This window comes from Trichomycterus rosablanca, chromosome 5 (assembly GCF_030014385.1).
Source record: "Trichomycterus rosablanca isolate fTriRos1 chromosome 5, fTriRos1.hap1, whole genome shotgun sequence".
NCBI lineage: Eukaryota > Metazoa > Chordata > Actinopteri > Siluriformes > Trichomycteridae > Trichomycterus > Trichomycterus rosablanca.
The window spans coordinates 26357644-26374198 of NC_085992.1; the positions used below are offsets into that span (position 1 = coordinate 26357644).

At 42.5% G+C, this 16555-nt stretch overlaps 1 protein-coding gene across 5 annotated transcripts in view; it reads right to left on the reverse strand.

The window, feature by feature from the left end:
* The window catches only part of LOC134315018 (KH domain-containing RNA-binding protein QKI), a 161128-nt gene that overhangs the window by 100405 nt on the left and 44168 nt on the right, over positions 1 to 16555 (reverse strand). For all 5 annotated transcript variants that reach the window (XM_062995914.1, XM_062995910.1, XM_062995913.1 and 2 more), the window contains exon 2: positions 13786 to 13928. In XM_062995914.1, coding sequence (XP_062851984.1) covers positions 13786 to 13928 — 143 coding nt within the window. The remainder of the gene's footprint in view (positions 1 to 13785; positions 13929 to 16555) is intronic.

Below are 16555 nucleotides of genomic sequence, written 5' to 3' on the forward strand. Positions count from 1 at the left end.
CCACCTATCCCTCCCTCCACCCACCCACCTATCCCTCCCTCCCTCCCTCCCTCCATCCATCCATCCATCTATCTATCTATCTATCTATCTATCTATCTATCTATCCATCTTTCCATCCATCCCTCCCTCCCTCCATCCATCCATTTATCCATCCATCCATCCCTCTATCCATTTATCCATCCATCCATCCATCCCTCCCTCCCTCCCTCCCTCCCTCCCTCCATCTATCCATCCCTCCCTCCCTCCATCCATCCATCCATCCATTCCTCCCTCCCTCCATCCATCCATTTATCTATCAATCTATCTAAAGTATATTTTCAGCATATTGTAATAATTTTCCCTTGATATCATTAGCAAACTATACGGCTTATTAATTACTTTTTACAATGCTGAGCCACCCAACCGGAACTCTGACACAAAACCAGAAGCCCAACCACTCACTAAAACTGTTCTATTCACTATTAACTGTGTCACTATTGCTCCTTAAATGTAAGAACATGTGCTTATTTTGAGATAAGTGCAGATGAATAGGCTCTATTTTTTGCTCAAACTCAAAACATATTCACAAAATGAGCAACATGTGAAAAACCAATAAAACCGCTCAATATTTCGGCTCCCCAACTGCAGCAGAGGCGACTACTTACTGTTTCAAGCAGCTCTTACTAAAAAAAATCAAGAAAAATCATTAGGCAGTAATAGAATCTCTAATATCTGCTGTTGGAGTCTGAGGCCTATTTACATGATCTGCACAGTGGAGATTATGCGTGTTTTCCATCAACTACAATAAAACAGGCAGCAGGGACGTAATTAGGGCTGTTTAAGAGAGCGTGTGCGGGTCTGCCAGAGACTGAGAGTGATGGCATTATCTTATGAAGATAAACGAGCTGGCACTGCTAATAGGCAAATTAATTATTGCATGACTTCGAGTATGACTGCGCTCTGATTCCTTCCTGCATAATGTCTTTTGTTTTCATTATGGTTTGGGACAAGGGGAAGAAAAGAGGGCAGGAGAAGCCTGCTGCCTTTAGAGGAGGGTGAACAATCTCTCAGAGCGCACTTACTTAACACTAAAATTCCTTTTAGTGTTCTGCTAACAACGCAGCAATATGCAGAGTAAAGATCAGAATGATCAATTACAGTGGTACCTTGTAACTTGACGTCCCCTACACTTGAAATCTTTGAAACTCGACGTCCTTTATCATGAAATTTGTACCCTTAAACTCGATGTTTACCTTAAACTCGACGTGTGCAACTGTCAGCACTTGGCTTGAGCAGTGCAGTAAAACATTATCAAAGTGCGCATATGAGACGAATCTGCATTTGTGTAGAATAACTGTCAAATCCACTCTAAAAGCGTCCACATGTATCTGTGTTTAGCTGGATTTTCCTCCTGTTTTACTTTTAAACTTGTGTTATAGCTCAGGGTGCTAAAAAATGGTGAGAATCAGCTTTTCTGAGTCTAAAACGCTTATCGTAAAAAAAAGCTTAATGTGACTTAATGTATTAAAAAAATGACATAGAATCCTCTCTTAATTATTACTGCTCATAAGTTCTCTCCACTAATGAAATTCCTCACTCGTTGTTTTAGTACAATAAGTCACGTTAAACTTTGTGCACCACCACACTTGATAGGAAATAACGGCACAGCCAGCACAAAAGCTATTTTGCCGCTTTTCATGTCAATGTGCCTTTACTGAACTCACTAAGGAATATGGTATTCTGAAATCAAGCATCTCCACAATTAAGAAGCATAAGGAAACAATAAAAAAGTAAACGTTTAATTGTATTTCAGTATTTATCATATTATATTTGTTTTAATGTTAGTGTGTAAGTGTCAAAAACAACCCCATTATTTTACATTACCCTAAAATATATGCAGTTCCATGGGACCACCCAGTGGTCCCATACAGTGGGTAGCACTGTCGCCTCACAGCAAGAAGGTCCTGGGTTCGATCCCCAGATGGGGCGGTTCGGGTCCTTTCTGTGTGGAGTTTGCATGTTCTCCCCGTGTCTGTGTGAGTTTCCTCTGGGTGCTCCAGTTTCCTCCCAAAGACATGCAAGTGGGGTGAATTGGAGATACAAAAAATTGTCCATGACTGTGTTTAATATAACCTTGTGAACTGATAAATCTTGTGTAATTAGTAACTACCATGTCATAAATGTAACCAAAGAGTGTAAAACATAATGTTAAAATCCTAATAAAACAAACAAAACAAACCATGGGACCACAGAAACACATTAACACGTTTTCCATACATCCTTATGGGAAAAAAATACCTCGAAGCTCAACGCCTTTAAAACTCAACGCAACTCTGGTCCACGTTGGGACTGGTGTGTCTGCAAACCAGCATAAACCAACATCAGCGCTTGCTCAAATGAGTGTCTAGACATAGCTTATGGGTTCATACACATTAGCATAGATCACATTTTTACATGCATTGTGGAAAGTGGCCTTGTATGGCTGGGTCCAATTAAAATACATTTCTTAACCATAAACAATAAGCTAAAGAGTGATTTTAATACAGAATAGTTAGGGATAGTGGTACTGGTCCATAACACATGCAACACTTTAAACTGAAACCATATTTACACTCATTAATAGCCATTTTAAATAAGAGTTTAATCCCTTTCCCATTTAAAACCGGCACCTCACCTGCTGCTACTCTGCTGGTTTTGACACTGAACTGAGATTGCTTCAGATCCCTCAGGGATGTAAGTCAGGACTCGGCTGGACAGCCAATAGCACTGCCATTACAGCAGTATGAACAGAAAGAGGCAAAGCTAAAGGGCCGTCTGGCTACTGCACACGGGCCTAAGGTGTTGTTGTGAGCAGTCATCATGTCCTAATGAACCCTAATTAACCTTCATTAGCTTTGCAGTGATCCAGAACGCAGGCGCTCCTGCAGTAGCCCTCTCCCCTGTGCGCATTCCTGTTTATTATCATCAGAAATAATGAGCGGACTCGTCCTCCAATAGCCAGGCCTTACCTAATCACAGATGAATGACCGGAGAAGTGGGAGGGGGGGCAGGGAGGACTGTGTAGGTGTTCCATTATATGACCTTCTCTCTGTATAGGCTGTGCTCTGACTTACCGAGAGCGTTCACTCAGGGCGAATCATTTACGCTCTACGCACACAGCAAGTCTCATACCTGCGCTACAAATTCCATATACGCTCCCCGGAGAACTCTCTAAGAGACATACCGACACACATCCGCACGCACGCACAGATTCAAAATTAAGTCATATTAATCAAGACCAGCTGGTACGGAGACTGCAGCCAATTCCCCAGCTAATGTCCAGTAGTTTGGCTTTCATTACACCCTCATTCGGTGGTGAGTTATGGGGCCATCCTCTCAGCCGCGTTCAATTAAATCAACGACACCTGGAGAGGCAGGGCAATCGGCCAACTCTTGCTTTCAACCCTCGCAACATCTCAGACATTTTACGCTACAGTGCACCTGACATAAAAAGAGCCATCTCGCTCTCTTGATCACCATAAGAAATGCATTACGCAGTGGGTGCCAAAAGTCTGAGACAACTTGCAAAATTTATTCTATTTTGCCGTGTCGCAATGGGTCCAGTTTCACCAGAATCACTGGGCGACAAGAAGTAATACACCTCGGACAGGATGCCAATCTATTGTGGGGCCTCTGCTACCTCTTCAAGACAAAGCCAATAATGTGTGTTCATAGACTTCTAGCCATAAATAAACCTTGGATCCGAGTGATAATGTGCTTGCACAGTTTACTGCAGCGCCATCCAAGCAACTTCTATTTTTAAAAATAATAATATTTTTTTATTACAAATCATATAATGAGCAGAACTACTGTATTTAAGTGAAGAAACAAATCTGAAAAATCTACATAATTTGGGCTTCTATGTTCTCTCTACTCTTTGCTTCTCCTAATGTGGCTTAAAGTGGTTTTTTAATCTATCCTAGACTTAAACTGCATATTAACCACTTGAAATGTCTTTAGATTGAGGCATATCATGTCTGTAGAAACTTTGGATGGCTGCTTGATTTTGGTCATTTTCAAGATGAGTAAGATTTACATTGTACAGTTCTAGCTAAAATGAAATTATTCAGTATTATGACTATGCAATATTTAATATAATATATAATCACTGGTTACACAAGGGGCTCGGTGGGTAGCACTGTTGCCTCACAGCAAGAAGGTTCTGGGTTCGATCCCCAGGCGGGGCGGTCCGGATCCTTTCTGTGCGGAGTTTGTATGTTCTCCCCGTGTCTGCGTGGGTTTCCTCCGGGAGCTCCGGTTTCCTCCCACGGTCCAAAAACATGCAGTCAGGTTAATTGGAGACACTGAATTGCCCTATAGGTGAATGGGTGTGTGTATGTGTGTTTGCCCTGCGATGGACTGGCGCGCCGTCCAGGGTGTTAATGTGTGCCTTGCGCCCATTGAAAAGCTGGGATTGTCCATGACTGTGTTTGACACTGAACTTGTGAACTGATGAATCTTTGTTACCAGTTATTACATGTCTTGTCATGAATGTAACCAAAGGGTGAATAAATAAATAAATAGATGGCCAACTTTAATTTTATTTCTAAAATACCTCGCGAGCTGTTTTAAAAATGGTTACGGGCCGCAAATGGCCCTCGGGCTGTAGTTCGGACATCCCTGGTATAAGGAATGAACATATAGTTAAATCGAGATAGACATAGGCCTGGTTAAGTGAGTGAACGCGAGAGCTATGAACATTTAGCAACAGTGACATTAATGCATACGAATGCAAAGCGTTCATCTCCTCCCATGTCTTGTCTCTCTAAGCTTGCTGAACAGTGACCAAGGCCAAAGTGAGGACTGAAGGGGAAATCAATCCTACCGGGCATGCTTATAATGATTAATAATCAGTGATAGCTGCTCATCTCGGCGTCGGATGAGCGCGACCCAGAAAAGGACACAGAGGCAGGAATGATAGATGACAGGCGTCCTTTGTTGCCCTGTTCCCTCTCTCTTCCCTTCCTACCTCGCTGTGCACCACACTGACTACAATTAAAAGCTCTGTCCGTGCCCACAGCCTGCGAGGAGTATTTATAGAGCTTTCCCTCTGCAGAGCGCTGTCTGCTCTCTAACATTATCTCCCACACACTTTCTCTCTCGCACAACACTTTCCTATAGATATGAGCTCACAAATGAATGGCAACAATTACTGGGAGCGGCGACGTTCTTCCAGCACCGTTGTCTTTCCCAGCCTAATAACATTGTTCACCAAATTGGAACGAGTGTGCGCTGCCAAGAGGGTAGCAGCGCAGCACAAGTACGATGCACCAAATTAATTTCCGTGCCGCTGACTGACTATCCGGTGGACCGGCATGTGAGGCACCAGTGTGTGCTCTTCCTCTTTTATCAGGCGAGCCAGGCCACTGTTCTTCTGCCCTGATTCCCTGACCTCATCATACCCTAACATTCATCATCAACCCAGCTGGTTATTCTCCTATTTTAAACCTCTCTCCTCTCAGCACTGTGTGGCCAAAAGGGTGTGGACACCCTTGTAATTCAGTTTTTGGTGTGCTAACAGCTGTATACACCGATCAGGCATAACATTATGACCACCTCCTTGTTTCTACACTCACTGTCCATTTTATCAGCTCCACTTACCATATAGAAGCACTTTGTAGTGCTACAATTACTGACTGTAGTCCATTTATTTCTCTACATACTTTTTAGCCTGCTTTCACCCTGTTCTTTAATGGTCAGGACCCCCACAGGACCACCACAGAGTAGGTATCATTTAGGTGGTGGAGCATTCTCAGCACTGCAGTGACAATGACATGGTGGTGGTGTGTTAGTGTGTGTTGTGCTGGTCTGAGCTGCTGGAGTTTATAAATACTCACTCAGTGTTCACTCACTGTCCACTCTATTAGACACGCCTACCTAGTTAGTCCACCTTGTAGATGTAAAGTCAGAGACGATCGCTCATCTATTGCTGCTGTTTGAGTTGGTCATCTTTGAGATCTTCATCAGTGGTCACAGGATGCTGCCAACTTGGCACTGCTGGCTGGATATTTTTGGTTGGTGGACTATTCTCAGTCCAGCAGTGACAGTGAGGTATTTAAAAACTCCATCAGCATTGCTGTGTCTGATCCACTCATACCAGCACAACACACACTAACACACCACCACCATGTCAGTGTCACTGCAGTGCTGAGAATGACCCACCGCCCAAATTATACCTGCTCTGTGGTGGTCCTCTGGGGTCCTGACCATTGAAGAAACAGATGTACTACAGTCAGCAATTGTATAACTACAAAGTGCTTCTATATGGTAGGTGGAGCTGATAAAATGGACAATGAGTGTAGAAACAAGGAGGTGGTTTTAATGTTATGGCTGATCAGTGTATATATTTGACCCAATTTTTATAGCAAATTTAAAATAACTCAAATTCTATTTGAAACAAGTAGCTTTTAAGTTGGTAAGTGTATTGTTTGCATTGCAGTGGAAGAATAAAGAAAAAACAGTTGGTTTAGTGGCCTATAATGGTGACTGCTTTTCTAAAGTTGGTCTCTTGCCATTAGTGCACTTCCCTTTATTAGACACACTGAATGGCATTGTATCAAAGCATAAGTCGCCATTCATATTCCTCAAAAAGACAAAAAATTTAAAACTGACTGTAAAAATACACTTAAGGGGATTACTTAAAACAAAGTAATGACTAAATCAGATTTAGAAGATGACGGAAATGTGTGCACACACACACCACTTAGATCTGCTTGGGACTCTATTCTCGGCTGGTGGTTATTTGAGGCATCTTATTTCATCTCTCATTCCTCCTAATGAACCCAAGAGCACTAATAATGATCCCGGACGTCCTTCAGTGCAGCAAGGACAGCCAGAACCTTCACACACACACACACACACACACACACACACACACACACACACACACACACACACACACACACACACACATGGCCTTTGCAGACAACTCACAGAAATTTGTGATGCGAGTTTAATTCACTAAAAGATGAATGGTGCAGTTTAAATTGTTTACAAAGACTAGACTTGTGCTGAATTACAATAAATGGATAGATGGATGGCTGGATGGATGGATGGATAGATGGATAGATGGATGATAGATGGATGGATAAATGGATAAATGGATAGAAGGATGGATGGATAAATGGATGGAAGGATGGATGGATAAATGGATGGATGGATGGATGGAAGGATGGATGGATGGATAAATGGATGGAAGGATGGATGGATAAATGGATGGATGGATGGATGGATAAATGGATGGATGGATGGAAGGATGGATAGATGGATGGATGGATGGATGGATAGATGGATGGAAGGATGGATGGATGGACAGATGGATGGATAAATGGATGGAAGGATGGATGGATAAATGGATAGATGGATGGATAAATGGATGGATGGATGGATGGATAAATGGATAAATGGATGGAAGGATGGATGGATAAATGGGTGGATGGATGGAAGGATGGATGGATGGATGGATGGATAAATGGATGGAAGGATGGATGGATAAATGGATAAATGGATAAATGGATGGATGGATGGATAAATGGATAAATGGATGGAAGGATGGATAAATGGCTGGATGGATGGATGGATGGATAAATGGATGGAAGGATGGATAAATGGCTGGATGGATGGATAAATGGATGGAAGGATGGATGGATAAATGGATGGAAGGATGGATGGATAAATGGATGGATGGATGGATAAATGGATGGAAGGATGGATGGACAAAGGGATGAATGGATGGATGGATGGACGGACTGACAGACAGAGAGATTGATAGACATACAGACAGACAGACAGACAGACAGACAGACAGACAGAAGGATGGATGGATGGATGGATTGATGGATGGATAGATAGATAGATAGATAGATAGATAGATAGATAGATAGACAGACAGACAGACAGACAGACAGACAGACAGACAGACAGATAGTACACATTATAAAGATTAAACAGTACACAAACAAAACCTGAAAGTACCTGAAACATACACATGCGTTGTTTGAAGTGTGTGTAGCTCATCCCTCAAGTAAACAAGCTTTTTGCCACTACCCTGCATAAATGAAAGCTTCATACCCATAGAATCCACAGATACACAAACATGCAGTAGAAAACAGATAAAAGAAAAGAATATAGGCACCATGACATAGAGCTAATGAGTAGGCTGTCACTCTTCTAGAAAAGAGTCCTGTTCTAGAAAATATTATCTATTTATTTTACCTTTGGAGGAAAGATGAAATATAGACGAAATATTTCGATGTTTATTTAAACACTTTATCCTCGTTGTAATTGGTCCAATTTCACTCAAACAATTCACCTGATGTTGCCTCCTATAAAATGTCTCTATTTATGATTCTATGTAGACTGTGCTTTGTCCAGAGTGTATTTCCTGACCAGGATGACCAAGGTTGGTAAAAATCACTAAAAAAAGGAATGAATGAATCTAACTGCTAGCATGCTTTTAGAGGAAACAGAAGTAGGTGGAGGAAACTCACAGGAACGTGAGGTGAATATGAATGTGTCCAGGGTCCTGACAGAGACCCAGTGAAGCATGAATCTTTTCCTATTTTCTCCCTATTTCAGACCTAGATAAATACACCTGTAACAGTTTCAGTCTCCCACTATTGCTAAACACGTGAACTGAATGTTTGTGTTGTTGTTTCACGCCCCCTCTCTCTTCACCTGTTCCTTCTGATTTGTTCCTCTGGTTCATGACAGCTCCCCTGAACTCATGCCGGCTCTAGTGGGCTCCCCTGAACTCTCACCATTTCCAGACAGCTCCCCTGAACTCTTGGCAGCTCTAGTGGGCTCCCCTGAACTCTCACCATTTCCAGACAGCTCCTCTGAACTCTGTGGGCTCCCCTGAACTCTCACCATTTCCAGACAGCTCCTCTGAACTCTGTGGGCTCCCCTGAACTCTCACCATTTCCAGACAGCTCCTCTGAACTCTGTGGGCTCCCCTGAACTCTCACCATTTCCAGACAGCTCCTCTGAACTCTGTGGGCTCCCCTGAACTCTCACCATTTCCAGACAGCTCCTCTGAACTCTGTGGGCTCCCCTGAACTCTCACCATTTCCAGACAGCTCCTCTGAACTCTGTGAGCTCCCCTGAACTCTCACCACTTCCAGACAGCTCCTCTGAACTCTTGGGAACTCTAATGGGCTCACCTGAACTTTCACCATTACCAGACAGCTCCCCTGAACTCTGGAGGCTCCCCTGAACTCTCACCATTACCAGACAGCTCCCCTGAACTCTCACCGGCTCTAGTGGGCTCCCCTGAACTTTCACCATTACCAGACAGCTCCCCTGAACTCTCGCCGGCTCTAGTGGGCTCCCCTGAACTTTCACCATTACCAGACAGCTCCCCTGAACTCTCACCGGCTCTAGTGGGTTCCCCTGAACTCTCACCATTACCAGACAGCTCCCCTGAACTCTCGCCGGCTCTAGTGGGCTCCCCTGAACTCTCACCATTACCAGACAGCTCCCCTGAACTCTCGCCGGCTCTAGTGGGCTCCCCTGAACTATCACCATTACCAGACAGCTCCCCTGAACTCTCGCCGGCTCTAGTGGGCTCCCCTGAACTCTCACCATTACCAGACAGCTCCCCTGAACTCTCGCCGGCTCTAGTGGGCTCCCCTGAACTCTCACCATTACCAGACAGCTCCCCTGAACTCTCGCCGGCTCTAGTGGGCTCCCCTGAACTTTCACCATTACCAGACAGCTCCCCTAAACTCTCACCGGCTCTAGTGGGCTCCCCTGAACTCTCACCATTACCAGACAGCTCCCCTGAACTCTCGCCGGCTCTAGTGGGCTCCCCTGAACTCTCACCATTACCAGACAGCTCCCCTGAACTCTCGCCGGCTCTAGTAGGCTCCCCTGAACTCTCGCCATTTCCAGACAGCTCCCCTGGACCCTCGGCAGCTCTAGTAGGCTTTCCTGACCCCATAATGGTTCCAGACCTGTTGCAAGTCCCATTTGTCTTGTGTTCTGATGTCTTGTAGACATGTGCCTGTTCCTTTGCTCTTCTGCATTCAGATTAGCATCCCATGTTTCTTTTACTGTAGATTAGTTTGTCTTAGCTTAGTTTAGGGATCTGTTCCTTTTACTGTGTTTAACAATTAACATTTGAAATAAGCATTTACATTTACATTTACATCCATCCATCCATCCATCCATCCATCCACACCTTTATCCAAAGAGACTTACAGTACTATGACAGTACACAGTCTAAACTAGTGAGGGTTAAGGGGCTTGCTCAGGGGCCCAACAGCAGCAATCTGGCAGTGGTGGGACTTGAACCAGCAACTTTCTGATTACTAGTTACTAGTCCAGTACCTTAACCACTAGGCTACAACGTTCCCCAGTTGTGATTAGCAGTTTTGCTTTTCTTCCAGTTTAGTGATTAGATGTTCTCCCAGTTTTGTTTAGTTTGGTATTAAACCTTAAGATAAGCTGTAGTGTTAAGGTTAGCATTATTGTAACATGTATAACATGTATTTCTTTATATTCCTAGTGTTTCTTGTTCGAGTGTTTTGTGGTCTTAGTGTTCATTGTTTTTGACTTGTCTCCCTGTCTGTAGGTTTTCCCATTGGGTTCATTGTTCTTGCCTTGTTCGTAGTGCTTTCCTGTTGTGCTCTTTGTGTTCATTGTTTTTGCCTAGTTTCCTTGTTTGTAGGTTTACCAATTGTGTTCTTGGTGTTTATTGATCTTGCCTTGTCTTCATGTTTCCAGTTATTTTCCACCTTTTAAAAATGCTTTGCAATAGAATAATGCTTTATCAATGGTGTATTTCTGCCCTGTGCTAAGTGTGTCCAGGTTGCACTGGACCCACCACAAATAAAAAGTCTGTGGCTGCCTGACACTGAGCTTGCTGGACATCCAATTCTAAAGAAGCCCAAATATTTAAATTCAGTAATTAGGAGTAATCTTGAGTCCAGATAGCATTACACAATACTTTATATTCATCATGACATACAGACTTATGAATGAAGCAGTAATGCATTTATCCTCACACAGCAGTGATATTCTAATTTATTGTTATGAATCAGCCAGACAGATGTGGTAGTGTAGCTCCAACCTTCCTAACTTCTCCTAAGAAAAAAAAACTGGCAAATAAACAGCTCTCACAAACGAAAGCACTTTTCTAGAATAAAGCATGCTAATTCTCAACTGCACTCCTGCCCCTGCTGGAAAGGCACAGTTAATGATGCCCATGCAAAAACCGAGAGGGACTGGCACAAGTTAATTGGGATCAATCAGCTCAGTGCTCTGGGCACTCCCCTGGGCCAGGAGGCTTAAACAAGCGAGATCTGACAGTATTTGCTTAAAAGATTTCTTAACCGCTGGGAAGCTGGTGATGCGGCTGAGCGTACCTGACTCAACACAAGCTGGAAAATAGAGAAACACTTCAATGTCACCTCTATTACTAACGCTGTGCACACACACAGGGAGTGAGACACTGAGGGCACCAGCTATGCTTAAAAATCACACAAAAAACTGAAGTTTGAAATGCCTTCGGGTGGATTCTACAGACAATAGGAGGAAAAATTGTTAGAATCTGAACGGCTCTGACAGTAAGTGCCTATAACAAACGATCTGTTTAGGTTAGAGAGGAGTAGATGGAGCAGTAAAATGCAACAAAAGACGACATGCGGCGCATTGGCTGAGTTTCTCTTAATAAAATCAATAAATTGGATTTGGGCCCATTTCCTAATGCAGGGTAAAGTAGATTATATTATCATTGTAATTAAATACACAGTTAGTCAATGCACAGTAATTCTTAGCACAATTCTATTTGCCTTTGGACATTTTTCCCTTTGTGCATCCAATTTGGATATGCTTAATTCCCCTGCGCAAACCCTGCTGCATGCACAACACCCACGCTGACTGAGAAGGGCTGCGGGCTAGCACAGCCTTTTCCGACATGTGCGAATCTGGCATTTGCATTTTTACACCTACGAAGTCTCATTGTGCACAGAGAACCAAGCTACTCCCTCTGTATTCTTCTGCCGAAACAGTAGGTGTCAATGTTACAGCAGCAACTTAGTGAATCACTCTCCGAGACGCGGCCAGGCTGGAGGGCTAGCATATTGGACAGCTGCGCCGCCAAACGCCTATGTAAAAACGTTAAACCCAGAGCTGCTTTAACATCCATTATTTACTGTTTACGATATGAGCAAAACATTTACATTAATATCTTTATCTGTACATTTAATAGCATTTCCTGCATTCAGCAGACGCTTTTATCCAAAGTCACTTACAGTACTGTGTATAAATTGTCTAAGTGATTGAGGGTTAAGGGCCTTGCTCAAGGGCCTAACAGTGGCAACCTGGCAGTTGTGGGGCTTAAACCAGCGACCTTTCGATTACTAGTCCAGTACCTTAACCACTAGGCTACATCTGTCCTAGAACCTGACAGATTGTACCAAGTCAAGTCTAAACATTTCACCACTATTTTTGGTGGTCTCCCACACCAAATTTGTTGAGCTTCTGGCATGTATTTGACTTTTTAGTACATTCTTCATATTTCTGATATGGTTGAGGTCAGAACTTAGGAAAGACTATTCCAAGAGCTTCAATTTAGCCTGATTTGGTTGTTTCAAAACCAGTTTGGCATGTGATGTCAGAAAATTCTGTTTATGTTCTTGAGTTCATTAGTTTTAATATTACAATTTACTTACTTTTTCTTTGAGCTGCTCCTGTAGTTAGGGATCACCACCAGACTTAGCATAGTTTTAAACTGAATGCTCTTCCTGACTCAACCCTCCTATATACAGCTAGGCTTGGGACCAGCTATGAGAGAGCACTGACAAGTGCACCTCCCAATGGCTAGGCTGTTTTAGGCCACATTAGCCAATCATGTCCATGCAGATGCCGACGGGTCGAAATTTGAAGGCCAAGTCAACACCTCAAACTCGTTGTTGTGCTCTGCAGACCAGGAACACACCACAAGAGCTGCAGTTTTGGAGATGCTCTGACCCAGTCGTCTAGCCATCACAATTTGGCCCTTGTCAAACCTTGCCCATTTTTCCTGCTTATAACACATCAACTCTGAGGATAAAATGTTCACTTGCTGCCTAATATATCCCACCCACTAACAGGTGCCGTGATGAAGTGCAATTCACTTCACCTGTCACTAACAGGTGCCGATGAGTCAGTGTTATTCACTTCACCTGTCAGTGGTCATAATGTTATGCCTCGTCGGTGTATATTGGCACAGAGAAGTCATGAGGAGTAGTCATTATAATCATAATCACTAAGGAAGAATAGGATGCCATGTCACACAGTTAAACTCCCCACAATGAACCTAAATTAGTAAACATTTTTAAGAAAAAATAATGTGTTCCAGTTCTTTAGTGAAGAAAAAACAGTTGCCAAACTGTATATGTATACAGCACATGTTCCTTATAGGTGCATGTCTTTCAAAATCATATATTTAAAGTCGTAGAATACATAAAGCAGAATGTTATACTGAATTACAAGGTAATACATTTACATTATGTATTGGTTTTGAGTGTTAAAGGTGCTTCACATTATGTGCTTCACATTATAATTCCTAGGTAATTGTGAATGTGTAAAAGAGATTAATGTTTAGCAATATGACTTGCCTGAAGACCTGTTTTCCATCGAAAAAGCAAAAACGGTATACAATATCACCTAACTATCACTATCATTGAACTTTTTGCTTCCAATTGGCATTGCACCTAAACCATTAAATAATGCACCTGTAACCAGCATTTCTCTTTTCTTTGTGTTTAAGGAGTGAATACTCACGTCAGGGTACTCTTTAACAGGCACATAAAGCTTTTCCTGGAGTTGAACAATAGGACCCACGGCGTCTGGAAGCTCCGAGCTCCTTTTCTCTGTGCTGCCGTTTAATGTGTCGTTGTACATGTCCTTCCGTACCCTGCTGATCTCTGCAACAAACACAAGGTAAACAACCATACTCTCTGTTAGACAGGGTAAACAGACTATAATACACAGTAATATGGTTTTTATTTGAATCCCTTGTCATTTTGAATCTTTTTTTGCTTATTTGTACTCTGGTTACATCTGATGAAACTGCATACGGATTAGACAGCAATTTAGAAGTTCTGTGGCTGAATCAATAATTTATGCAGAGAGGGTCCGCAAATGAGCACCACTAGTGAGCTGAGTGTACCTATGGATTGCTAGTCTGCATGGAGACAGAATGTAAAAAAATACAATGATCAGAAAGATCAAAAGTGCTCAAGTCACCTGGTTATTTAAAATACACTTATCAGCCATAACGTTAAAACCACCTCCTTGTTTCTACACTCACTGTCCATTTCATCAGATACACTTACCATATAGAAGCACTTTGTAGTTCTACAATTACTGACTGTAGTCCATATATTTTTCTATATACTTTTAGCCTGCTTTCACACTGTTCTTCAATGGTCAGGACCCCCACACGACCACCACAGAGCAGGTATTATTTAGGTGGTGGATTATTCTCAGAACTGCAGTTACATTGACATGGTGGTGGTGTGTTAGTGTGTGTTGTGCTGGTATTGTCACGTATTACCTCGTTATAGGTATGAGTGGATCAGACACAGCAGCGCTGCTGGAGTTTTTAAATACCGTGTCCACTCACTGTCCACTCTATTAGACACTCCTACCTAGTTGGTCCACCTTGTAGATGTAAAGTCAGAGACGATCGCTCATCTATTGCTGCTGTTTGAGTTGCTCATCTTCTAGACCTTCATCAGTGGTCACAGGATGCTGCCCACAGGGCGCTGTTGGCTGGATATATTTTTGGTTGGTGGACTATTCTCAGTCCAGCAGTGACAGTGAGGTGTTTAAAAACGCCATCTCTGCTGCTGTGTCTGATCCACTCATACCAGCACAACACACACTAACACACCACCACCATGTTAGTGTCACTGCAGTGCTGAGAATGATCCACCACCCAAATAATACCTACTCTGTGGTGGTCCTGGGAGAGTCCCGACCATTGAAGAACAGCATGAAAGGGGGCTAACAAAGCATGCAGAGAAGCAGATGGACTACAGTCAGTAATTGTAGAACTACAAAGTGCTTCTTTATGGTAAGTGGAGCTGATGAAATGGACAGTGAGTGTAGAAACAAGGAGGTGGTTTTAATGTTATGGCTGATCGGTGTATATGACTGTACATAAAATAGCCAACACCAAAACATTGAAACATTGTCCTTCATAAACATTTAAATCCAACCCAGCCAGCAGTATTATGGAGCTGGTCCCCCTCTTTGTTGATAAGTGCACCTCCCCTCCTTGGGAGGCTTTCCACTGCATTTTGGAACCTTAAAATCAGCTTAAAACTAGGGCTGTCGAAGTTAACGCGATAATAACGCATTAACGCGATCTCAATTTAACGCGATTTTAAAAAATAGTGCCGTTAACGCAAATTACATTATGATATTACGAGATTTTTTCACTTCTAAAACTAAAGCAATTCATTTTCACCCACGGGAGACAGATTGAATTATTCTCACTGACCACGCACACACGCACGTTTAATGTTATTTAGTTCCGTTTGACAAGAAAACCCTTCAAAATAGAGCTCACAGTAAAGATAACCGGTTACAAAAGCAGCGACCGCTGTTATAGGACGTGTGTGTGTTCAATACTCTGTTCAGTGTCGATACAAGTGATTCAGGAATCGATTCATTGTAAGCGCAGCGTAAGTTTCTTTTCTCAGTCAATTCTCCGTGTTTACTGTTGTAATGAATGTTGCGGTTGTAAATAAACACCAACTACTACAGAACATTTTGTGTGACTCGCTTACATTATAAAGCTCAGGCTTAATTATACTGCTTATTACCACAGAGCGGGAGCCGACTCAGAGTCGTTTACGATTTACCGAGGTGAACCACGAATGTATGTGCTGATAGAATCGGCTCAGATGGGATCGGACTGTATTATCTTTTTAAAGTAAATATTTCAATCAGCAGAATCGCATCGCATGTATGATGTGCACAACGTTAATTACGTGCGTTTATTAATGAACGTTAACGTTAGCTTGTCAGAAGCTTTCTCAATGATGTCTGTGCGGTGGTTGTTTTTTTTACAATTAGTGATGGCAACCCAAGCAACTGTTCCACTGCACTATTTTACACTAAAAACTACACTATTCCATAATGCTCCAGATTGCATCATTCTAAATAGGTATCGGTATCGGTATCGGCGAGTACAAAAATACATGTACTTGTACTCGGTTGGGAAAAAATGGTATCGATGCATCCCTAGTCAAAACACACTCACTTTGTGTAGAAACGTCCATCAAACCATTGTCACGATACAACCACAGAAAAGTCTGTTACAATAACTGCGCATCTGACATATATACGAAGTCAAGGGTCTCTGCTGGATAGTATTACTGCCTAGTATGTGAGTGAATAAAACTCCCTTACAGTTTTCTCTTGTCCCAGCAGTTTTTAACATAAGTACATTTAGCATAAAATGTGTTCACCATTTTAATTGTAACATTTTACTTAAAAAACCTTGTTTTCTATAACATTTACACAGATTGTTTTTAATGCG